Below are 26,810 nucleotides of genomic sequence, written 5' to 3' on the forward strand. Positions count from 1 at the left end.
ACAATTGAGGGTCCAGAAACTTTTTGGTTCTTTCACTCCGGTTCTTTATAGATATAAATAATGTGCAACTTGTGAAAAATACCGTTCCAGCCGCGGCTGAATATTAAAGAGCGAGATCTCGTTACCTAGCAGCATCAGTGGGATCAGGACTCTGCAAGTTTTAAAATAACATAATATACAAATTAAACTACTAACGTTAATGAGATAACCTCCCAGAAAGGTGATGAGAAGGGCGCGGCGAGTGGCCGGCGTCCTTTACAGTACAAGAGTCTCAGTTTGGTCAGTGTCCAGGGTGGATTTCTGCTCTCGCCGTTTTATTTGGGTTTATCACGGAGAAAATAGACTATAAGTTCGTAAGTTGAAAGGACAATGGCCGTGTTGGGAATCTGCCGGAAAAGTTGAGCTAAAAGTCCTCTATAGAAGGCGGCGTAGCCCTCCTCCCGTGCCACCAGCCGTGCGGTCTGACAGAAGGTCTTGTACTTGCTCCCTTCTTCTCGAAGCCTGGTGCGGATGACCTCTGTGAAGCGAAGACAGGATCAAGTTAGTGCTGGTCATAGCAGAACACTGTACAGGTATAGACTACTTAACAGTGCACCCATGTGATACCCCAATTCGCATCCTGTAAGCAAATTACCCTGTTGGAGCATCTGATTGACCCAGAACGCCCAAGTGATGCCAACTTCTACTGCCAGAGACTCATTTACACGAGTCTCCAATTAGTAGGACTTGAGGTTACGCAGCATGGAAAATCAAATACCCTTCCTCGAAGAGGACTGGATTACCATTTAATGGGTAGAGACACCTCATACAATAAGAGCTCCATCTGGTAGATGCCCTTTAACCCTTTCCAATCCACTGTCTGACGTCTAAAGACATTCTGATTAAAGGCTGTGCAGCTCCGATGTCGGAAGACGTCCAGCAGGGTATTCTTACTGTAGATTACTGGCCGCTCTGTTGTCGGGGGCCTCTCCAGCATGTCACATACCGCAGTACTGGCTCTAGCCAGCAGATGGTGCCATTGTATAATGGCAGAAAGAGAAAGCCCCCTAGGAAGCCCTGAATCCAAAATTGGATTGCAAAGGGTTAAATGCCAGTTTCGGCTGGGTCATACATGTTTTTTTCAAGGCATACTACAGGCAAAACTAGTACAAAGTACTCCTCTGTACGAGGTGGCAGATATGACACCGTGATCTTCCTTTGGTATACTTTGAATCCCTACATCTTTATCTACCCCTTCCCATTAGGGGCCCATAGGACATTTAAAACATATAGATACACAAGGTGTTCCGTTCAAACCTACATGTTATATACCAATATGATGGATGCAATTAGCACCAGATAAAAGAAAAAGTGCAAAATAATTTTGGCCCTTATTTATCAAGCATGTCTAAAAGTTAGGGAAAAAAAGGCTTTGTTGCCCACAGCAACCAATCACAGCGCAGCTTTCATTTTACATTAGCAATATAAGAAAAGAGAAACTGCGCCGTGATTGGTTGTTGCGGACAAAGACCGTTTTACGGCTAGATAGTTTTGCTAAACGAGGCCTTTGGTCTCTTTTTGAAGTTCTCGCTCCCTATGCAGCACCGCGGCTGTATGAAGCAAGATGTGACTGCAACAGCGTGCGCAAACAGTGCGGTATGTCAAAGCTAAATCGATTTGGTGCAGAAAAATGACCGCCAAGTGTATAGAGGAGAGGAACCTGATGGAAAAACTATTAAGGTGCACTTCCAGAAGTTTCATGAAATGGGAAGTGCTCTAAAAAGGGAGTTCAAAAGGGTTTCCAATTAATTCGCCAAGCCTTAAAGACAATTCAGCGTACCGCCAACTACAGCAAAGTACTGCGAAAGCGGGTTTTTATGTATCTTTCCTGTAGTTTAACTATCCCACCATTCTTCCTCTCTGCTCTGCTCTCTGATAAGACGTGGGCGGTTGAACGCACACCCTCTATATAAAAGTCGGGAATATCCCTCCCAGCGCATCGCCCATCCACTAAACCTACCGTGAGGGTACGCGATGCAGGAGGCACATCCCTTAGAGAATGCAGCAGCAAACATTAACCCTAAGAAGTTGGCGGTGGTCTTCTCTCCAGTACTGGCGTTGGTTGCGCATAGATGTAGGTCCTCCAGGCGTTTCTTTAACCCTTCGTATATAACAAAGCAGATAATGGTCTCCGAAATCCCTGCGTACGAAGCGGTGAGACCCCTGTAGAAGCCTCTGATGCCCTCCGTCTGGTACACGTAGCGGGCACACTGCAGCGCGTTCATCTGCTTGGAACCTCTTACCCTAATAACGTAAAACAAGGATAAGTATCCTCTATGCAAACGGTGGCGAGAAGACATAGAACAGCGACATCCATAACTACCTCCTCTCAAGCTGCATTCGTGTTTTCACCATCCAGATCGGATTCATCATTGTATTCGTAATAAACGCTGCAAGACAAGAGCAGAGCGGTCATTATATTACATGTCATGGGTTAGAAGTGCCAAATTTCAAAATCCACAACATGCTCCATTTGCTGTGGAAATGGGGACATTGCAATTTGCGCAATGCATTGCAATGAAATAGTTAAAAGGCACACCACAATCCACATGCAGATTTTGACGTGGATTTGTTCTGCAATGTGCGCCCATACCCCAAGAAGGCAATGCAGAAGTAATTAACAGGGCTTGTAGTTTCCGAGTTTGACAATAGGGGGCAGTGTACAGCCACAGATTCTCATCTCGGTTATACAACCTCAACTGCTTAGCTCAGCCCTTCGGAGCCGCACAGCCAGCCTCCACTGTAATTATTAAAATGGATCAATGTACTGCAGAGCGGCACATCCCTGCAATGCCGTCAATACAGCACTGCAGATAGCGGCGGCGACCAAGTCGGGACTGCAGAACAGGGTCTGGCAGGGGTTGCTGTATCGTAATGGCTTTGCCGAAGCAAAAGGCTAGAGAAAATCTTGTGGGATGAGGATATATACACAAATCACTAAAAAGGTGGACGCATTTTATATCACATTAGGCAAATTGCATGAAAAGTCATTTATGGACTGGCACTACACAGAGCATCCCGAAACCCATTAATGCAGTGCAGAATGAGGCAGGCATCAAGTTGTTCCTTAGGAAGAGCACCTTGTAGGTGTCCGGAGACTTAAGGCCATGCATGCTACTCTGGGAAATTGATGCAAATTGCAAGATGGAACAATGCCTCTACAGCGCCACCTACTGGAAGGTAGCATTCCTGCAAGTCAATGTCAGACCTTTTACCAATTCCTGGGACTATAAACCAAAACCAGAGTCTTCTCCCGAAGGAAAAGATAACCATGTACAGACAAACTGCAACTGGGAATTTGGGAAGATTGCGCAAGGTCTCTGCAGTACCTTCTAATAGGAGGAAAACTAGGTGGCGCTGTAGAGGCATTTTCTCGTCTATCAATTTGCATAAATTTCCCAGAGGAGCATGCATGGCATTAGAAGTCTCCTCACACCTAATAGACGCTCTCCCTAAAGAGAAACTATACCATTACTGACCAACATCGAGGCCACTGATGATGGGCAAGAACCCTGAAACAGTCTGTCTTTTCATGGACTCCGGGTTTGGATAATATTCTCAGTCAGATTACAAAGACTGTTAGAAGGTCAGACATTGACTTGCAGGAACATGACTTTCTAATAGGTGGCGCTGTAGAGACATAGTTCCGTCTTCCCATTTGCATTGCAGAATAGAACCTTCTCTGCACATGCCTGGCATTCATCTACCGCCATGACTCCAGAATCCTTTCCACCTCATATGCCCCTCACCCTATAAACCCAGCCGGCTCGTTGGACTGATTGCAATCTCTGCAGATTTTCCATTGCAGCCGAGTTTATATGACATCTGTGACCATTTATAGAGATCAACCTGTGACTGAGGGACAATGAACAAGTTGTTCTGTCCCTGAAAGTAGAAATCCGGCTGCCTAGAATGGAAAATTCTCTGTAAGGTCAGTATCTAGGAGATGTAATGTGCATTCTCCCATCACCGCCAAATTAAATTGCTGGCAGGAGGTGTGCCAGAGCCCACGTGGGTGCTACTTCTACCCCCCTCCTACATCTCTGCTGCCCTCCTCTTTATGTGCCAATGTAAGCCGTACCCCGAAAGTAAGACATACCGTAGTGGAGAAAAAAAAATCATTACTCACCTCCCCCGGCGTTCTGTCGCGCTCCGGCAGGATGTCGCTCGCTCCTCGTCCCCGGCGCAGCATTGCTTTCTGAATGCGGGGCTTGAAATCCCCGCCTCCAGAAAGCTAATACACACGCCGTCAGCCAGTTACAGCCATTCAATGACAGCATTGAATGGCTGTGATTGGCTGAAGGCGCACGTGGCTTCAGCCAATCACACTATTCAATGACATCATTGAATGGGTGTGATTGGCTGAAGCCACGTGCGCCTTCACACTATTCAATGACATCATTGAATGGGTGTGATTGGCTGAAGCCACGTGCGCCTTCAGCCAATCACAGCCATTCAATGATGCCATTGAATAGTGCGATTGGCTGAAGCCACGTGCGCCTTCAGCCAATCACAGCCATTCAATGCTGTCATTGAATGGCTGTAACTGGCTGACGGCGTGTGTATTAGCTTTCTGGAGGCGGGGATTTCAAGCCCCGCATTCAGAAAGCAATGCTGCGCCGGGGACGAGGAGCGAGCGACATCCTGCCGGAGTGCGACAGAACGCCGGGGGAGGTGAGTAATGATTTTTTTTTATTATAAGACATACCCCGAAAGTAAGACATAGTGGGGCTTTTGGGGATAAAAAGAAAGTAAGACACTGTCTTACTTTCGGGGAAACACGGTATGTGGCACATGGAGAGTCCATGCTTCAGGCTAAGTAGTGGGTAGTCATTAAAAAGTCAAGGAAGTACCCCTTTCCTTGTGTCAGGTCCTGCAGGAATAATAGTCATAGACTGCATTAAAACTCTCTGCCCAAAGCATGCCCTTGTTACACCTGTAGACCCCTGTATCGTACCCCCATGATCAGTAGAGCCTACTGCTAAAACATTCATTGGGTTGTCATTTATCTTTCCCTTATCAGCCATTACCTAACGAATATATCCAATAGATAACAGTCAATACTACTTCTTGTTCCATTTTGAGAACCACCATACTGGGGTCCTGATGCCATCCAGCGACCTCCATAACAACCCAACACTGACTGCATTAGGACCCAGTGAGCAGCAGTGCCTGGAGCTGAAGTAAAGCCCTGCAGTGAAGAAAGCAAGTACAGGAATCTCATCTGGGGACCAAGTTTTCTTTGCTATGACCTAAGCCCTAGGGTCTGTATTTGTGTTGCTTTGGAGGCTGGGCACAAAAGGGACAGGTTTAAGAGATTTTGGCAGGAAACGACATCACAGCGGTCTGGGCCAGATGGAGAAGAGAAAAGGGAATTTCTACAGTCAGAGGAGATGTCACTGTGAATCACTAATTTATAGAGCAACAACTCGCCTGACTTATCTGTTGTAGCAAATCCTTGTACCACCGATGGGAACAAATCTGGAACATTTCTTGAGTTACCGTACAACTCTTTCGTGATCTCAGATATTCCTCCTGGAGAAGTTATTAATAAGGTCTGGCCTACATGGAGAGTCTTTGTGGTGCAACTTGCAACTAATTAGAACTATGAAGGTACAAGTAAAAAGCCATTTGCATGTGCAAAGAAGAGGAGGGGAAAAAAAAAAAAAAAAAGTGCCAAAAAGTTTCCATGTAGCCGAGGCATAATTGGCCACTTGCCATTTTACCGCTTTGGGGGTGGGGAGCGATATTACAAGCTATATTGTGCGGTATGTGTGCCAGGGCTGTTTTTACGTCTCAGGCCAGCCCTGAGCTGGAACATGTGACTAGGAGCAAGTATAAGATCAAGGGTCATACAAGGACATGGCCAGCGTGGTAGTCATACCAGCCCCACCCAGCCCCTCATACTGCAGCGGTCAGTAATCTGATGAGTTACCTGCACATCCTGCAGAACACATGTGCACAAGGTTACTGTTAGGAACAAATATGGCGTTGAACTGCTCCTTGGCTTTTGAGTACGATGCAAAGTAGACAGCTCTGCAGGAAAAAAAAAAGAAAGGATTATGAGCGACTGCAGAACAGACTGTGTACAAACACGAGCAGCTGACATGTGCCGGCATGAAACCGTGCCAGGAGAAGAGCGCCAGTCTTAAAGGTGCAGGGGCCATCGAGGATGCAATCCAGGGGCGGTGCAATTAACTAGCATGGCTGTTGAGAGAGATACATGTCTACAAACTAATCTATGTTAAATTAACCTGACTATTAAACATTCCACCCAAGCCGCCCCTATTAATGTCACCACTCTCCAGTGACAAGTCTCTCAGCCGCGGCTGGACAGTCGCCACTCGCGCCTGCAGACAGGAATGTGATGTCCACCAGACATCACATCAATCATAACTCCTTCCAATTTTCACCCGTCAGAATTTAAATGTCCTTCCATTTCTCTACACTGGCTTGGCCTGAAAGCTGACAGCCCGTGGCGGTGAACCGCGTCTGAACTTGTGAAATAAAGAGAATCAACTATCTTGCCATCTCCTGGTATCAGCGCAGTGCTGTGTTCCCAGATTGATCCATCTGCTGTATCCACCTGTATAGGAAGAGAACGGGCAGCTACTACCGCTTTCTCAGCTATAAGGCTGCATTCACACGAGCGAGAATTATTGCGCGAGTTGTGTGTGTTGCAAGATGCACGAATATGAACTCCATTCTTTAGGAAGGACTTAATCACATGAGCAATTTTTTTCCTTGCAGCACGTTTTAACCAAGTGGGGTCACTGAAGAGTTACAAATACAATGTAGGGGGGTATTGAGAGGATTGGGTAGCAGCACTAGTCTCTGCACCATGGGGAGAGTGTGCAGAGACTAGTCGAGGCTGGAAGAAGTCTTCATGGTGGTCAGGGCCAAGGTAGAGAAGAAAAGCGAAAAAAGGACATAATCAGAAAAGACAGCACCTGTAATCATGATCAGGTTAGTTTCAGAAGAGCTTAAAACACACTTGTAATATGGATAAGTGTCCTGGCCCTATATACTAACCCAAACATTGCATTATAGGTCCCGCTAGATAGAGAAATGTACCTGTAATCTGCTCATCTGAAGCTGACCATATGGCAAAGATATAGTTAATTTTGGTGTCGTGTTTTTGGTATAAGATGGGTTCCGGCACGTATTTTATAATCTGATCTTTGTTCCGATGCAGCCAATGGCCACACAGTTTGCTGGCAATCTGTGCAGCCATTGGCTACTAGAGGTGGGCATGGTTTGCTGTATTGGCTATATGCGGTAGAAATTCCCCCCCCCCCCTCTTTTGGAGTGGTTTAGGGGGTCCAAGTGAACAACCGTGGGCTCATGGTCAACTTAATCCACTGTCAACGAGACTCTGAAAGGAGATTTGTTCACTTACCTAGAAGGAGCGACACCGACCAAATTAGGACCCAGCCCCCGGAAGAGAGATTTTGGTCCTTCTTTTTCAAGGATGGATCTTGAAGAAAAGAAAAAAAAATCCAATCAAACTCCAGTAATAAGATATTTACTAGTGTCGCACTTCTTGTACAAGAAGTTCCAATTTTCACACCCAGCAATATGCGCTATACGGCCATGCTGATGCCTTATCATCCTGTCATTCATGCTTCACATGGCAGTCATTTACATGTATCTGCTGAACATTATGGGAAGTGTATGTTGCAATGTCCCCCGGGCATCTGACTACATGCATCACACCAGGAAACGGAATACTAATATAAACTTCCCCAAAAGTGATGTCACTCTCGAAATAAGTGGACTTCCTGCTAACGATCTACCGCAGAGAGAAGGTCTTCGTACCGAGAAGACAGGCGTAACATGAAGCTCTCGGGCCCCCAATGCAATATCTGTAACATCGGCCCCCACCGATCATTTGTGATTTATTATACTAGTGGGAGGGAGGAGGGGGGGGGGTGTTTAGCCTCTTAGTCACCTGGGCTTCCAGCTGTTGCAAAACTACAGCTCCCAGCATGCCCCGACGGCGTGCAACTGGAAATGACTGCTATAAATAAAGCCGGCGGGCAGCAAACTCCGCCCCCCCCCCCCCCTGACCGAAATGCACAGATAAATTTGCGCATGAACCCACTGAAATCAATGAATCCGGCCTTATGGGAAAGAAAAACCTTTTTCCTTGAATTACTCGTATGAACCCGCCCGATTTTTGCAAACAACCTGGAAGAGTGGCTGCCAAGTACCCTGCCAGCTACGGGGCAGCAGCAAAGAAAGCATAGTGAATTTTAATACAGAAGCCCCGTTCAGTATTTGGGCTACCCCCAGTTAACCATACGGGCATTTTATGGAATTGCTAGTTATGCCATTTTTTAACCTAGTCCTGCAATCAGCGGAGCTCAGTGTACAACCCATTGTGGAAGCTTCAGCCTGGCATCGGCCCATACTTCCAGCTTACTCGGCTATTCTGCAATGCGGTCCTGTACCTTGCTGAACTGCTTACCTGAGAAATCTGCAAGAAGCCGCTGCAGCCAGTTTATTTCTCAAATTAGCTTATTGGAAGGAGAGCAGCCGGTGCGGACCGGATTCAGCAAACCCCAACGGGCGGCACAAGGACTTACTTGAGAACTTGCAGTACACTGGGGGAGACGGACGTGGCGGGTCTCACAACGCCTCCTCCGCTGAGGGTGCCCAGCTGGACCTGAGAATAGTAAACTTGTTGGAGGGCGATTCCTGAGGACTGTAGCCGGGTCTTAATCACCTCCAGGGGACACGTGACAATGGCACCCACTGTACCCGCACACCTGCGGAGAGAAGAAGAGGGGATGGTCAACGCCAATGATAAGAAACAAGATCAGTGGCAACATAATGCCCCAAGTTATCCTCTTAGCCATCAGTCTATTTGTCACTCAGCTTTCTCAGATCCCTGAATGGCAAATCTGCTAAATGTATATTCTATAGCTTTTCCTAATTGAAAATGGGGGAAAAGCCTTGGGGTGCCTTCACATGATGAGGTGTATTTGCCGTTGTACTGAAAATCTGCAGCAAATCCACACCTAAACAGCGCGAGTTTCAACTTTTGCATCCCAAAGCTTGAAATCCACCATCAAAATCCGCAGCAGAAGTTAACGGAATTACGAGTATGCTGCAGATTCAGTGCAGAAAGGTTTTGCTCCATATGGATTAGATTTTTTTGACTCTTGTATTGCAAATACTACAGGTTTCCCACAGCATTTACGCCCCATGTAAAGGCACCCTTGGGTTGTATTCACAATGCATGAATTTGCCATGGGTTTTCTGGAAAAAAAAAAAAAAAAAAAAATTTGCAGCATTTACAGTCACAGGACCGTGGAGGAGATTTTCAAAATCTCATCCGCACATTGCAAAAAAATATGCACCAAGTCAGTGTGGATATTGACTTGCAGTGCGGAGTTCGGATCCGCTGGATGGCAATTTTAGCAGGAGATTTGGTGCCGAAAACTTGCAGACTTCTACTGTAGTCTTCAGCCGCCTGCACACGAGCGGAAATTCCGCGGGGGGGGGGGGGGGGGGATTTCCCGCGGAATTTCAGCCACTGGAAGTCTGCATAGGATTGCAAGCCGGCACATCAAACAGCCGTAGCCGGCGGGCGCGGGCGAGTACGCGCTGGTCCCTGCAGGCGCTTGGGTAGGGTCCTGTGGCGAGAATCCTCGCCACCGGATCCGACCTGCCCATCTGCAGGCGACCTTTGATGGAGAGGCTGAGATCAGCGCCAAATCCACAGCAGTAGCAGCACATTTTTTTTTTTAGAAAAGATGATCTGCATATTCCGCACAGAAAATCTGCAGCCAAATCCGCCACAAACGCACAACAGAAGCCGGGAATTCTTAAAGCAGATGTTACCCATGGCAATGCTGCAGAGTTTCCATACAGAAAATACAGCAGGGGCTCCTTCACACTGGCGGGGGCGATACCGGGCCACCAATCACTGCTGTCGCCGGCTCTATTGAAAGCAATGGGCGATATCACAGAAAGATAGAACATGCGGCAATGTATTTCCCTCATAGCATTGCCGTGCAGGAAAACGTCACTAATGTGAATGAACTTATACTAAAGAATGGGGTTCATATTTCTGGGTCTCGCAAGGCACAGATCTCGCACAATTTTTGCACCAGCGTTTTCCGCATACGGCCGTGGGAATGAGTGAGATTAGAAGGACATGAAGGTTCCTGTATTTTTAGCCATTCTTGGAAGTCTAAACAAGAAGATTTCAAGTGTTTCTCAAAATAGTTGTGACCCATCCAGAGATATGGAGGGTGAGAAAGAATTCACACAAGGTCATAAAAACACGTTTGGAACATTGTTTACAGATCATTGTGGGAAGAGGGAACAAGCGAGAGGTTAAAGGTTATGCAGAAAGTTGCCAAAACAACAAGTGCAAAACAAGCCGAGACTGAATGTTCCCAACCGGAATCACTGATGTGCTCATATCGGAAAAGTCACCGCGTGGTGCAACAAGGGTACGACGGACTGCACTTAACAGGGGGCAAGATGTCTGCAACCAAAGACCACCAGCTCCCCAGGGGAGAGGAGATAAAAAAAAAAAATAAAAAACAACACACAAACACACCACTTTTCGTGTTGTCCAGGAAGGAAACAAACAAAACAAAGAAAAAAGTTAAATCAAGTCCAGCCAAACAACCCCTTTAATGCTAATGGGCCCCAATGTATAATCTGCAACTGGGGCCACTGCTATTTCACCCACCATTATAATCCCGCACTGAGCAGGGGGTTGGATCCGATGACCCCCGGAGGTCTACTATACTATAATATCAGTGTTCTTATGCAGCTTGCACCCCGTCAAGCTCCAAAGTTTGGGTCTGACTGCTACTTTTGCAACCCCTATAGTTACAACCCTGGAGTTCTTAAAGTGACCCTCCTGCTTCAGAACAAAAAGGGGGGGGGGGGGGGGGGGGGGACGACGACACACATTGTCAGACAGAACATGATGAAAGCGGTGAAGAGCAGAAGCCACCTGGCAATGATCACATAACAAAAAAAAAAAAAAAAAGTTTGTGGAGAACTTCTTTAAGGCGAATTCCAACTTAACAAGTGCACCTCCTCTACTAAGCAGAACTTTCCTTGGAAAGTCAACTGGCACCAGGAGCAGTACCTGGCATTGCCAGTTCAAAGCTGGCAGCTACCTTTAGCTTTAATAGTCCAAAACAAAGCACGAGTCATCCACTGGGCCAGGTCCGCCCTCGCCAGTCCACGTCCAAACCCCTTTACTCCAGTGTTTTGAGTGACCCTGATGATTCTGCAGCTTTCCAGTTCCTTTTCGTGTGTTCTTTGCCCTCCGAGTCTTATTCCAGAGGATGATCACAAATTTCATGGTTCCTTGCACCGATGCGCCTGCCAGTGAAGTAGTATTCCTGGAAGGAGGTTTCATAAGTCTTGTCCTCAGCGTTTCCTCTTTCACACCTCGCAAGACACGTTCCAAAAGGTCTTTTACACACAAAGCAATTAGTATTGTGGTACTGGGATTGTGCGGCGACGCTGAGCCACCGCCCACAGGCTTCACCAAATAGCAGGAGCCCTGGTATTGAATACCCTGCTGGCTCAAGTTTGGCAAAGCGCTTATTTCTTGGCCTCCATAGAGAATGCTGGCAGTGCTGCCAAGGAGACGACCACAGAGGCCAAAGATCATATGGCAGCGCGGGGGTTACCTTACTTACAGCCCTAACTAACTGCAATACTGAAACCAGCCTATGGATAAAAGTAGTACCATTTCGGAGGTGGTGGTGGGGGGGTATGTCAGTTTTACTCCATCATACAAACCCTCCAAGGACTAGTGGTGTAAAACAGGTCAGATCCAGGTAGGTTTGTATTAATAGTAACATTAGTAACAAAACCACACACCACGACTCGTGTCCATCCAGTTGAGTCGATTGAATCCCAATGTTGATCCAGTGGAAGGCAAAGAACAAAACAAAACCCAACGAGGTAGAAGCCAATTTTCTCCATTTAAAGAAGGGGGTGGAACAACACACCTTTCTGACTTTAATTTGGCAAGCAGAGTAATCACTGACCCTTCTGAAGTAATCAGTAATATAACATTGTATCGCTCAAGGAAAGTGTCCAGGCCCCTCTTGAACGCTCTTATTGAATTTTCCATCACAACGTCCTCACGCAGAGAGAGTTCCATAGGCTCACTGCTCTTACAGTAAAGAACCCCCTTCTATGTTGGTGTAGAAGCCTTCTGTCCTGTAGATGTAGAGGGCGCCCCATCTCTAGTAGTAGTAGTAGAGGCATGCTATGAACTTTGGGATTGTTGCTGCAGCCTTTGATTCACAAGGAAGGAAGCGATCAAACTGGGCACCTCACCCCCAATAGAGGGCACAACGGCAGTCTGGATGGTGGATATGTCCCTTGTGATGCCATCCGTTTGTAACTTGACAGGCTAAATATACCCAGGTCTCACATAACAGCTGCCACACAAGGACGTCGTCGTTCTGCCATCATCTCCTCTGACATCAGCCACTGAATGGCATTGCAGATCATAAGCTTCTCTTCTATGACCGCCTGGCACACAGCGTTCGCTGGCAGCATCACATCTATTTGAATCAATGTTTTCCTCTTCTATCTCGTAGGACTCGTTCATGTCGGGATGCCACTTTCCATTTTTAGCAGTTTAAGGTAAACATAGCAAAACGGGTTTGATCCTAATAACATTTACATAGCACGCACACATTTACATTACTTGATATTGGGTTCTGTGCCCATCGGGGCATCACAATACCGTTTTTTGCACCTGTGATCGTATACATTAAACACTGTGAATGATACCCAAAACTCCAGTTACATCCAACATTCTGCTGCTTCCCCTTAGAATCAGATAGTCTCCACAGTCAGCTGCACGACCTACCAGCCTTTTACTACGCAACTGACAGCCAAGTTCCCCTGATGTACTGCAACAGGAAATTTGCAGATACAACTCCGGGTGTGAATAGAGAAGGAAACACCAGATGCAGAGAGATTTTGTAAAAACATTGCATGCAACGTTGCTCGACATGGGTGTGAAGCAAAAAAAAAAAAAAAAAAGAGGGGGGGGGGGGGGGGGACGGGACGGGCCCACCTCTTCAACAAAGCATCTGCCCTGATTGGGGTTAATGGGGAAGGGATCAGCAGACAGCTAGATGCTCCATTATCATTATTGCCACTCGCTTTCCAAATTTGCAAGCGAAATATGCAGAGCCTCTAAGCCCAGCAGCATTCTCTGGAATCACTTTGTCACCACGGACAGCAGTCTATTACCATCCGCCGGGCAGCCCGAGCCTCCAGCGTGACATCCTGCAGCACAAACAAAACCTGGAGCACCCAAAAACAGCACAAAAAAAAAAAAAAAAAAATTAAGTATATATTTTACACACTGTATACGGTATTAGAGTTTTCACTGGATGGGTGAAACCGATATATTGGTGGGAGTCACACCACTAGGACCCCCACTGATCCTAAGAATGGGGGACACGTGTCACCTCCCCCATTTCAACATACAGTGTCCAATTTCTATATTCCAGTGTGGCATGAAGTCGCCGGTCGCACACACGCAGCAGTGCCTCCATTCCTCTCCATGGCGCAGGTAGATAGCCGAGCACAGCACTTGACCATGGCTGCCCCATTGAAGTGATGGAACTGTGCTCTCCATTCATTTCAATGAAGCAGACAGAAAAAGCCAAGCACCGTGCTCTACCAGCTCTGTCTGCTCCATTCATTTCAGGCTGGTGATGGGGCCGCTTGATAAGGTCGCTCCAGTTTCCATCTGTCTTATTTTTGGAGAGCATCGCTTACCCTACCCCTTCCTGCAATGAAATACTCAACAGATTGACTCTTGGTGCATCAATATACAGTCATTCTCTGTATACAGCAGCCTGTCCTCCGCACTGAGCATGCACTCTCCCTCTCTGGTCTCTTAATATCTCAAGTCACACCGGCAATGACCTTCTGGACGAGCGAGGCTCAGGCCCAATCCTCTTAATGCTGGATAATAAAGATTTCATTGAAGGGAAATGAAAGACATAAAAGCGGAACAAGAGCCAATTAGTCAGGAGAACTAACAAGAAGAGGAACACACATGGTATTCCCTTCTAAAATACACACCTATTGGACATTTCTAGGAGCTAGCTAAAGACTCATGGGCCACGGAGCAAAAAGTTGAAATTGCACCCCCCCCCCCCCCCCAACACACACCATGGAAACTCAGAAGTTACCTCCACGCCGACTGCCCCCCTCTCCACTCCTGTATACCATGATCATCTTTGTTCCCATAGTATATAGAGTGAAAGCACAGGGGGTTCATAGTAGGGGGGGGGGGGGGGGGGTGCATGCTGATGAAGCTCCTCTTCACTCATGACTTAGGGGCCCGGCTGCGTTCCCAACCACTGTGACCCCTATAGCTACTCCACTGGCTATTTCTTTGTTATATCAGTTTCTGGGAAAGATGGGTGATAAATACAGCAGTCATTAGTCCCATCCATCTTCCATGCACACCACCCATGTCCACCATTTCTGCTCTAGGCAGATAAGTTAATCAGGACTCCAGAAAAGCTGGGTGTCTAAGTGACTGTATTGGGGGCCATTTCCTCTTGTTGCAATGTTTCAGCAGCACAGAGCCCAGTGCTGAGCGGGCGCTGCCCTTTACTGCATGCCAGCTACGTTGTAGGCATTCAGATTCCGGCTTTGTGCTCCGCTCTTGTGAGGTCTCTTTAAGGGACTCGGCCCAAGTGTGCACAAAGTTCACTTCTCACAAGCTGCAGGGACATGATGAAACACTGCTCCAGCCCAAGGAGACGCTTGTGTCCCGACCTGCCGCTGACGGGAAGGAAGAGACATGGACAGCTCCAGCAAACACACAGAAAGATTCCCAACTTCTCCCCAGCAGCATTAACGAGGCGTCGTACGAGGAGTCGCCATCAGATTCTCCACACCGATTACTAAATTGGATGTGGTCTCATTCGCTTGTGGTGGCTGCCTCCAACGCAGACACAATTATTTTCATTACTGCACACAAGATTGTCTTTAGCCTTCCGTACAAACAAACATCACGCTGAACAAGGTTGTACTGATTTTGAGTTCCAGTAGGTTTCCTACTCCAGTCACATCCAAAGCTGCATTCAAAATTCTGCTCCGTATCAATTCACATGGCAGTATGTTCCACAAGTTTTTTTTTAAATTTAGTGCAGCATGACCCAGTTTTTGTGCATTTGCCTCCGTATTGCTACTTTCTACTGGCATGCGGTTGTAATGTCACCTGTAACCGATCCATAATGCAGATCTGTATTAAACGTCTTACAATACGCGCATCTGAAAGCGGTCTTACAAGGAAGCAGTGGATTGTGGGAGCTCAGTCATATCTGAACTTCTTGGGCACGTGATCTAGTAAATAGACAACAGAGATGGAACCTTTCAGTTCCGTCACCTATTGACTATACAATGTAAAATCAATGTTGTCTGCCGCTTTGCTAAATGCTCAGGTTGGGGGGAGATAATCAGGGATTTCAGAGTTTGCAAGCTTTTATACCAAAAGCCTATATTGCCATAAAAACAAATTGAGTCAAGTTAGTTTTACTCTGCATGCGTGACTTTCAGTTTCCTCGGGCACTCAGTTTAGGGCCCTTTCACACGGGCCAATAAATCGTTCAGTGTTAACGCACGCCATGACTGACCGGCAAACGATAATTTGTTCGTCTCTCGTTAGTCATTCAGCTTTTTTTATGCAGAAAACTGACAGATGGATCGACCCGTCTGAACAGGCAGTTGATCCACTAACTACTGCCTGTTCACTGTGAATGAAGGCGAGCGCCTGGAACGATCCCCGACCCGCTCCTCCTCCGTTCAATAGTGATGTTCGTTCTTGCGTAGAAGCACAAGAACGTTGATCTCTGGGATACCTGTTGGGCTCCTGCACCCAGCAAGTCATCTTGTGTAAAAGGGTGCTTAAAAACAAAGATTTATTATTATTTTTTTAACAGGCTCGTTAAGTCTCTGTAGCAGTGAATAAGAAGAACTAGTGTTTAAACCGAACGATTAGCGAACAAGCTGAATTATCATTCAGTCATTGGTTACAGTTACATTGAATGAGAAGTTCTGTGTAAAAGCAAGCTTAACATTTTTTAAATCCCCGATTTCCATAATGACACTTCTTGAACGGGAGAGACCGGTCTGATGTTCCTTCCACCAGTACAATCATCACTAGTCACTACCATTAATTACTACTGTCCATTATAGAGCGTTGTGGGTGCCGCTCAGTGACAGATGAGCCGTTATGGTGGCGTGTGCGGTTTATAAATGGACAGAAGCCGATGAGCGAGGACACAGATGAGCGGGAGTATTAATACACACAGCGGTTATGTTACTCCTGAAGCAGCGGCTCTAACGGGGTCCATTCAGTTTCTGCTCAGCTACCAGGCATGTTCCAGAAGAAAAAGGCCAGCATGCAGCGGTACTTTGTGCTGGACCTGCGACGGAACCTGCAAACAGAAGCGGATGTCAACACGGCCCTACGGTACCGCTATCCTGCTATTCCTACGGCAGCAGGAAAACAGCACCCAAGTGTCATAGCTTACTGACCAGCGCCATTGACTATAGTGGGGTCCGGTTGGTTTCCTGCTGTTTAAAGGGTAAAAGCGCACTGATAAGGCCATCTATCCATACTTTTGTTTTTCCTTTAGGAGGGGTGGAAGAAAGGGAGAAACAGAATTAAGCAATGAAGGTTCCAAACAGGACCTCCAATGCTGATATGTGCGGACCCTAATCTACTTTAGTGCAAGTTGGTATCCTTACATCGGCTGATAATGCATCATAGGTCATTACGGCTTGGGTTGACAGTGACATATTCTGACAGGCCTCATAGGATAAAATAGGTGTTCTCTGGGATCAGGTAGTGTATGCCAAAAAGGAAAAAGAGAAAAAAAGGAAGTGGGACAATAAGACCAAGTGTTCCAGTTCTAATCTGCTCCCTACCCGTCCTTATTTGGCTGCAGCGATGACCGCATGTCTTCGCCATGTGACCGCTGCAGTCCATCCTCGGTCTCAGTGGTGTGCCACGACTGTCTGCAGCGGGCATGCATTAGAGATGTATCATCCGCTCTGCAGCCACATAAACAGAAAGTGGCTTACGTTTTCCACCAGGACTAGGTGAGGACAGGAGCCTCTTCAGGGTGCGGTACATGACACCAGAAAACCTGCAATGGATCCCGTCTTCACCTGGACCCGCTCGTGCACAGAGCAGTACAGAACATGCCGCTGCAGACACTGCAGTAATACAGGGGTGTTACCAGTGAAGTGTCAATGCTGCGGATGGGGACGGTGCGACATTGTATTGTATATCGATTGTGGTTTCCAGTTGTGCCTAAACCGCAGACCACACAATGATGACAAGCTACTGAATACATCCATTGGAAAACAAAGTTCCATATGGTATCCTGCAGCACATCGCTCCACACTTGCTGTAACTGAGCCTCTAGATCATGCAAACTCCTAGGCTGTTAAGTTGGCGTCCCAGATGGCCCCATACATGTTCTACTGGTGACTGGGCAGCCAGGGATGTGTGACAATGTTGTGGAGGCATTCCTGCGACATTGGTCCCAACACCCCTTAATAGTCACGTCATAACGGCCCAGGTGGTGGCAATTCATCGATACGACTACCCAGCTTCTCACATTCCAATAGCCCTCCCCCTCCCCTCCCCAAGAACAAAAACGCTCAATAGCCGTCTTGAGCGATAATCGTTGTGTCTAATTGCACTGACATCGTGCAGTTTTCGTTAACGAGTCGCTGATCGTTGTCTTTCAGAATGCTGAAAGAGAACGATCAGCCTTATCAGGAGTTCACAACAGAATACAGCTGATACTATTGTTTCAGCTGTATCCTGCTCCCTGAACACAGGCGGGGTATGAAAAATAGAGTGGTCCAGCTGTGTTCTGCATACCCCGCACGGAGTGCACAGCTGTATACCAGCACTCCGTGAACAGCTGGGGTATGAAGGACACAGCAGGCCCGCTTGTCTTCTACATACCCAGCTCAGCTGTATACCAGCTGAGCGCTCCGAGCAGAGAACAGCTGGATGCAGAAGACAAGCAGCCTTGCTTGTCTTCTGCATCCTCCGCTCGGAGCGCTCAGCTGTATACCAGCTGAGCGCTCCGAGCAGAGAACAGCTGGATTCAGAAGACAAGCGGCCTCCCCCCTTAGGGAAGGGGGTGCTGTCCAAAATCCGCATACTATTGTAATATTTTTTTTTCTCCTCCTATAAAGAAAGTGTGAAGAAGGCTGGAAGGAATAGCACAAGCCCTCCCTTGGGTTCGGGGGACATCAGCACTTTTACTGTAAATCTACTGGTCCAGCGGAAACAGTTGCGCCATCTAATCATACAGGACGACGCGATATCCTGAGCCCCAGCAGCTTCCTCATCATTTCCATGTTCCTGACCGTACGTGGAAACTGCACACAAGCCATCCTCATGAGCGGGGTGAATATTCCAGGCTCATCCGCGGGGACCACAGATCAGGCAGGCACAGTACACGGCCCATTGTGAGGCGGCACAGCGGGGAGGTTATGTAAGCCTCATCCGCACACAGAGGAGGGGGGGTTATATAAGCACAGGGACACCGTGTGCACTAGAAGGATCCAGACCATTATTTTTCCTTGCCCCAAGGGCTCAGAACAGTTTGTCACTGGACATCATTGGTATGCGAGTTGCATAATATACACAATACATGTAATATTGGAGTTTCCAAGTCTCCTGATGGTCTGCAACCCGCATTTCTGTCTGTAGCAAAGCACACTTGGAGTTGTAGTGCTGCAACTGCTGCAGATCCCTGCACTAAGGCAAAGCAAACAGCAAAGCCTGCAAGTCAGAGACAGAGCAATAAGGGGTGCAGAGGATGGGGAGACAAGGGGAGCGAGAGCCCAATATGCCATCCATGGGGCTCTGCCACAACTAGGGTTATCACATGACCAGTGAAACCACCAGCCGATGCCAGTATTAGAAAGGAGGATATTCTGCGAGCGCTGCAGTGGCATCCCTAAAGGGAACTTCAAAGTAAGTTATAGCACTCCCTGCCTGGTTGGAGGTTCAAGGGTGGGCAGGGCACTTAGAGGGGTCACTATTACTACTGGGGCCTCTGAGAAGTAGCACCAATACTACTGGGGCACTGGAATAATAGATGTAAAAAGCATACATTGTGATAAGTCATGCCCCTAAACTACGCCACCTTTTACCTTGGCCAGAGATTTGCAATGACACAAGGTAGCAACTCTACCCGTTGCAGATTCCCATATGCAGCGGGCACCTTTACTAGCACCAGGTGCCATTTATAGGATTACAGGTAATGTATAGTCGTTTGCCTTAACCTATGGCCCCTTGCACTGTTGTACACCAGCCTCTAGCCGCACTGTTTTTCGAACTACCTGATGCACAATGTGCATTAAATTAATTAATATTGGTAGTCTAAGACACTATGTGCTGCTCTGACTGGCCAGCGCTGCTCATGGGGGCAGCACTGGTTAATCAAAGCAGGTGTAGTGTCTTAGACCAAGACACAATATTCATCAGATAGTCGGAGAAGTGGTGCAGCCATCATCGTTTGTCCAGGATTGGAGAGTCGCTTCAATAAAGGACGTGCAAACTTTTCAGATGTGATCATGCAGGAGACCTTGGGTCGATTTTGATGAAATGTTCCATAGAGGTAGCAGCTGGACGACTATGATCCATGCAGCCGTATATTCCTCCTTATGTCTGTATCATCCCATGACTACACCAGTTATAGCATCCATTCCCATGTTCGCACCTGAAGCTCAGGTGACACACATCCCAGGTCACTAATTGATGCAGAGGTGTGAATTTAATGCCTCATAAACCCATTTCCAGGACAGGCAGTAGTGCATAGGAGCAGATAATAGAGCAAAGACCTGGCAATTCAGCACACAAAGGGTTATTAAATGCAAAAAGCTGCAAAGGGCGGAAATTGCATCTGAGTCACTGGAAAGTACAACAAGCATAAAAAAAGCATCAAAAAGGAGTCTTGTAAAGCGATCCCACACAGTGACCCAACCTGCTCGTCGGGGTGGGAGCAGCTGCCGCCGCCGTCACATCAGGTCATCGCATGAGGCTCCTTGTGGGTTACTGGCACAGGAGGTCAGACCATGGAAAGTGCAAAACTGAGGAATGAATGAGTAACACAATGGCCAACGACTAGGAAAAGTATTAACAGCGGCCTGACACGGTATACAAGACATAAGGGACACATGCACACAGCAAGAGTCACAAAGAGTTAATCACCATCCACGCCCCTGGGTATTTAAATGGTTCAGGGAAGAATGGCGCGCCTGTCTGGAGTTAGATTCTTTACCTCCGCCATTCTTGGACCTGGCTGGAGGTGAACTACCTGGTCGCCCTGAAGGATACGTTGGGGTGGGGCGGGGAAGGGTGCCATATGGCGATTTTGTGGCTTTTTTTCCTTTTATGCATATCAGTCAAATTCAGGAGCGGATTCAAGAGCAATGGGGAATATGAAGGACGGACATCTGCTCCTCCCTGACGAACCCATTTCTAGATCTGGCAAAAAAAACCAAAAAACTGCCACACCCTAGGGCCAGCTTTAAACTATGGTAGCATATTCGTGCAAATATTTGGCCACGCGATATAATAATCTTTATTTGTATAGCGCCAACATATTCCGCAGCGCTTACATGGAAAGGGGAAATACCAAAAAGCAAAAAAAATAAAAAAATTACAGAACCACGGTTACATAGTAATCAGTTGATGGAGACAGTAGGGGTGAGGGTCCTGCTCCAACAAGCTTATATACTACAAATAATGGGGGGATACAGAAGGTAAAGGGGCTGGAGATGTGCACGGTATGGCGAGGTGGAGAGTGAGGGGTGATATACACAGACAATGGTCAGACATTTGGCCGTGTGACGGCAGAAATGGTGTGACTGCAGGGATTGCAGTCAGTAGGTCAGGGAGCATGTTATCAGGCGGAGTACAGAGGGGTTTGTTTAGGGAATGTGGTATGCCTCCCTGAAGAGGTGCGTTTTTAGAGCACGCCTGAAGTTCTGCGAGTCCTGGATTGCTCGGGTAGCCTTTGGTAGTGCGTTCCAGAACACATCTGGAACTCTAATTAGACTAATTGGCTATTTCAATGGCTGTGAGCATCAATGTTTGGGGGGTTTTTTTTGGGGGGGGGGGGGGGCAAATGCAAAATGACAGTAAAATACCCCGATGCACACGGAAAAAAAAAACAAAAAGCAATGTTCGTTCGTTCCGCACAAAACCGCTGCACTCATGTGTGCATAGATACACATACACGTGTGAGGCCGGCCTTAGGCTGTGTTCACATGGGGTGGATTTGCTGTGGATTTCCATTTGAAGAGGTGGGATCTGCACTGCTGCTATTGAAAAAGCAGCAGATGTGCCACACGGAGGGGGAACTTGGGTGGAAAGTGCTGCCGTGCACATGGCACCAAAAGGGTGGGGATTTTGAGCTGTGGACTTTTTGATGCAGAATTCATCCCCTCATTTGAAACCGCATCGCAGATCTGCTGCTAAAACGCACATGCTACAGGTATGAAATGGGCACCGCTGGTCCATTTCCGCAGCGGATTTTTTTTCTGCAGTGTGTGGATGAAATTTAAAAAAAATAATAATATCTCCCCACTTTGCTGCTAGTGGAAATACCAGGAATTTTTGATGCAGCAGTTCCATATGGAAAATCCATGGCGAATCTGCCCTGTCCGGACATCGGCTGGCGATCTGTTCAGATGACGGAATCCGATGTGGATTTCAGCTGCAGCTATGCATGTAGAGGCGGGGAGTCACATACAGATTTAGCTCTTTACAACGTGTAGAAACGCCGTGCAATCCGCATCAAGGAGTGGGATGGCACTTTTTTCCTTATGTGGATTTGAAATCCGTACGCGGAAATATCCACGCTGTATCTACTACGGCACGGATTCACACAGAGTTTATTGAGATGCAGACTTACTGTGGGATTGGCAGGGATTCTGGGCAAAAATCCTTAAAGATACATGCAGTTGTATAATTGAATATGAGTATCAAGCACTTTTGTACCATTAATATTCTACAACTATACAACACATCATGGAAAATTTGGCAGGTGCCCCTCTGCTCAGTGCCCACAATATGTCACTAGCCACAGAAGCATGCCTCCCACACAAAGAAGCATAGCGTGGCCAGCCCCAAGCCCCTCCCAAAAAAAACTCTTCCTTCCACCAGGCGTGGCCAGCCCCTCCCCCCAAACACCCTTCCCTCTATGAGGTGTGGCCAGCCCCAAGCCCCTCTCCCAAAACAGCCTTCCCCCCTCCAGGCATGGCCAGCCCCAAGCCCCTTCCTCCCACCCCTCTGAAGAACACACCTCCCTCCACCTGGCTTGGCTAGCCCCAAGCCCCTCCCCCCAGAAAACACCCCTCCCTCCACCAGGCGTGGCCAGCCCCAGGCCCCTTTCCCCAGAACCACCACTCTCCTAACCCCACCAAGCATAACATGGCCATAACCAAGCCCTTCCCCCGAACCATGGCTGGCCCCAAGCATCTTCCTCCAGAAATGTGACCAGGGTCAGCTCTATACAAAAAAAAAAAAAAAAACAAGAAAAAAACCATACCACAGATGGCCTGAAACACACCCCTCCCATTATAATATGGCCAGCCCCAATACCCCCATCATAAGGGCAGAGACAAGCCCCTTTTTACAAAAGATGACCAGACCCAGTACCCCCAGAAAAGGCCCTTCCCCGTAACACAGACATCCCTATTAGTTGGTCAAAGACAAGCCCCCTACCCCAATATATGGCCTGCTTCAATATCTGCATCATGTGGGCAGAGAGAAGCCCCTTGCCATAACATAACTACCCCGTTAACCCAATCACAGTGATCCCTGCTTTGTATAGGATCGCGGTCACACTTAGTGTTTTAGGTGTGTATCTGAACCGCAAAAAGTTTTTAAAAGTTGCCTGCATTTTTATAATGTGGTTCAAAAAACACTTAAAGGGAAAAAATAAAAAGCACCAAAAATGCCAAGTGGGAACACAGCCCAAAAATCTAGCCCTCAGACTCACTGACCGCAGCATTGTCCAGGCCGTAGACTAGACGGGCAGTGGCGTCTATGGTTACAGTCTACTGATAAGGGTTAGAGGGGACTACAGCAGCACCCACCCTACATAGAGGTCTCCAGTTGCTGCAGAACTACAACTCCCAGAATGCACCTGGCTAGAAGTTTTGCTTTCGAAAAAAGTTTAATAAGCGATTGTATTTAACCCAACGTTATCTGATCAGTTCAATTCTGTGAACCTATTGGAACGCTTGCTGCGCCAAATGAATCATTGTGATGGAAACCAACATGTACTGTGGCTGAAGGACCAAAAACCGAGAAGTAACAGTAATAATATCCACACGGTACGGGCGGTGATAAATAATAAAGCGCCTCTTTGTTTGCACCATGGAGACTAAAACTGCATCAGAGCGCCAGTAACCGTATACTAAAGGTCTTACAAATGGCTGACCCTCCCGGCCATGTGCCGCTATAATCTCCATGTGACCTTGCAGACACCCAGACTTCCTTCCTGTGTCCTCAGGGCTGATAGTAAAAGAAGCAGCCTGCACTGAACGGCGGTGAGAGGGTTAAACACGCGAGGATAGGAACATGACCCAAAGTATATAACAGAGCGTGATGCCACCTGACCGCATTACTAAGAATCAGCTGGCAAGGAGCCACCGGGCAAAATACACGGCGTGTGTGCGGCCATGTGGAGTCAGCTATGTGATATACAGTATAGTTGTATATAGGAGTGTAATACAACAGTATAGCTGTATATAGTACCGGAAGTATCGAGCATTGTGTAATACATTATGATACACTGTTACATTGTATTACACTATGCTATATTATTATACTGTTGTATTACACTACATTATGCTGTATTGTATTCCACTATGCACGTTATATTACACTAGATTATATTTCACTACATATAACATTATGCATACTACACTGTTATACTGTTATCATAAAGCATAGTGTAATAAAACTGCATAACAGTGTAGTATGCATAATGTTATATGTAGTGAAATAGAATCTAGTGTACCATAATGTAATAGAATATATGGTATAGTACATAATAAGATGCAGTGTAATATAATAGTGTAATACAACATAGCATAATGTAACTTTGTGTATATAATGTAGTGTAATACAACAGTATAGCTGTATATAGTACCAGTAGTATAATAAAGCATAGTGTAATACAATGTAACAGTGCAGCATAATGTATTGCACTATGCTTTATTATACTACTGGTACTATATACAGCTATACTGTTGTATTACACTACGTTGTATTACACTATGCACATTATTATATTACACTGAATTTTATTATATACTATATATTACTACATTATGGTACACTACATAATACTATACTAGGTTTCCCTAGATTATACATCACTATGCTTTATTATGATATATTAAACACTGATCTATTCTGCTTCATTGTATTATGATACTAAATTACACTATTATCCTATATGTTATATTCTAGTACCATATACATTACACTATATGATACATTACATTCTATTCCATAATGCTGCTCTATTATACATTAGACTATCCTATGTAATATTACACAATATCATCCGATACTACACCATTATACTACGTGAGCGGACATGACACTACATACATGTGGATGTCACATGTAGCACACGAGCCCGGGATATCCAGCTCTCACACATAACAGTAACCCGAACACCGGCCTTATGGTAACACATTGTTGCTATGGGACTACAAGTCCCAGCAGATTAAACGACCCGTTGGCTATTCTAGCTCTTCCCGGCAGTGACCTGTACATCATCAGATCGCTCTTACCCTCCGGCCAGGAGGTGCAGAAAGGTGTCCTTGCTCTGAGCCATGTCCCCGGCTGCTGGACTGAAGAGGCCCGCTGTCTCCGATCAGCCGCTCATCCTCCCGCTCTGTACTCGGTTAGCCGGTAGACACCGGTTTTCTCCTCGCTGCCGGCTGGTGATATGACGTGAGCAGTGCGGGGGGAGGAGGTGTGCGGGCAGTGACGTACGACGGGGGCGTGCCTACAGAATGCGGCCGCCTGATCCACAGCCATAGAGACGGAAGGGGGCACGGAGGGGGCGTTGTCCGTGACGTCACGGCCAGGGTTGCTGAAGCTTGCACCATCACCATGCTGGAAGACAGGGGTCACATTACACTAACTGGGGGTCAGCTGGACAAGAGGGCAAGTATAGGGGGCGGAGAGATCCACTGCCATGTGCTATGTGCTTCAGCACGTGCCAGCATCTATCTATCTATCTATCTATCTATCTATCTATCTATCTATCTATCTATCTATCTATCTATCTATCTATCTATCTATCTATCTATCTATCTATCTCATATCTATCTATCTATCTATCTATCTATCTCATATCTATCTATCTATCTATCTATCTATCTATCTATCTATCTATCTATCTATCTATCTATCTCATATCTATCTATCTATCTATCTATCTATCTATCTATCTATCTATCTATCTATCTATCTCATATCTATCTATCTCATATCTATCTATCTAATATCTATCTCATATCTATCTATCTATCTCATATCTATCTATCTATCTATCTATCTATCTATCTATCTATCTATCTATCTATCTATCTATCTAATATCTATCTATCTATCTATCTATCTATCTATCTATCTATCTATCTATCTATCTATCTATCTAATATCTATCTTTCTATCTCATATCTATCTATCTCATATCTATCTATCTATCTATCTATCTATCTATCTATCTATCTATCTATCTATCTATCTAATATCTATCTTTCTATCTCATATCTATCTATCTTATATCTATATCTATCTATCTATCTATCTATCTATCTATCTATCTATCTATCTATCTATCATCTATCTATCTCATATCTATCTATCTATCTATCTAATATCTATCTATCTATCTAATATCTATCTATCTATCTATCTATCTATCTATCTATCTATCTATCTATCTATCTATCTATCTCATATCTATCTATCTAATATCTATCTATCTCATATCTATCTATCTATCTATCTAATATCTATCTCATATCTATCTATCTATCTATCTATCTATCTATCTATCTATCTATCTATCTATCTATCTATCTATCTATCTAATATCTATCTCATATTTATGTATCTCATAGTTATCTATCTAATATCTATCTCTTATTTAATCTATCTAATATCTATTTAATATCTAATCTAATCTAATCTAATCTATCTATCTATCTATCTATCTATCTATCTATCTATCTATCTATCTATCTATCTATCTATCTATCTATCTATCTATCCATCCATCCATCCATCCTACAGTTGCAAGTAAAAGAGCCCTCTGGAATTACCCATATATCAGCATTGCTTGCTAATAAAATATAGTCTAATTGCGCATTACCACGCTGCTCATTTAACCCCTTAAGGACCAAGTATCATGAAGATACTGCGCTTCAATCTCTTGCCATTGTAAACATACAGTATGGGTTTAAAGCTCATGCAATCTAGCAATCTGGGTGCTGCACGGTCAGAGACAGCCAGGGACCCCGATGAGAAGACAGAAGTGATTAATAACTGCTTTTGTCATTTGTATGTGGTGAATAGAGGAACCGGTGATCATGCATAATTACCAGTGACCCCCAGGATGGCAGAGCTACGGGGTCTTAACAGATCCCACTCATCCCTGACA

General features: G+C 46.0%; 1 protein-coding gene across 1 annotated transcript; it reads right to left on the bottom strand.

The window, feature by feature from the left end:
- On the bottom strand, positions 1–25,113 carry SLC25A33 (solute carrier family 25 member 33). The gene is made up of 7 exons (XM_066606597.1): positions 24,928–25,113; positions 8,628–8,810; positions 7,439–7,516; positions 5,975–6,075; positions 2,363–2,429; positions 2,000–2,283; positions 1–517 (listed from the first exon to the last, which is right to left on the bottom strand). Exons 1-7 carry the CDS (start codon positions 24,969–24,971, stop codon positions 315–317), a joined length of 960 nt encoding a protein of 319 aa, XP_066462694.1. The 5' UTR covers positions 24,972–25,113; the 3' UTR covers positions 1–314.
- Between the last annotated feature and the right edge of the window lie 1,697 nt (positions 25,114–26,810).

Source organism: Eleutherodactylus coqui, chromosome 6 (assembly GCF_035609145.1).
Source record: "Eleutherodactylus coqui strain aEleCoq1 chromosome 6, aEleCoq1.hap1, whole genome shotgun sequence".
In the NCBI taxonomy this organism is placed as follows: domain Eukaryota; kingdom Metazoa; phylum Chordata; class Amphibia; order Anura; family Eleutherodactylidae; genus Eleutherodactylus; species Eleutherodactylus coqui.

Bases quoted from the DNA above. Each gene is read 5' to 3' on its own strand.
- SLC25A33 (XM_066606597.1), bottom strand. From the start codon at position 24,971: ATGGCTCAGAGCAAGGACACCTTTCTGCACCTCCTGGCCGGAGG. The intron at 8,811-24,927 runs GTAAGAGCGATC...TTCTCTCCGCAG, and splicing joins CTGCACCTCCTGGCCGGAGG to GTGTGCGGGTACAGTGGGTG. The intron at 2,430-5,974 runs GTAACTCATCAG...CTTGTCTTGCAG, and splicing joins GTGTTCTGCAGGATGTGCAG to CGTTTATTACGAATACAATG.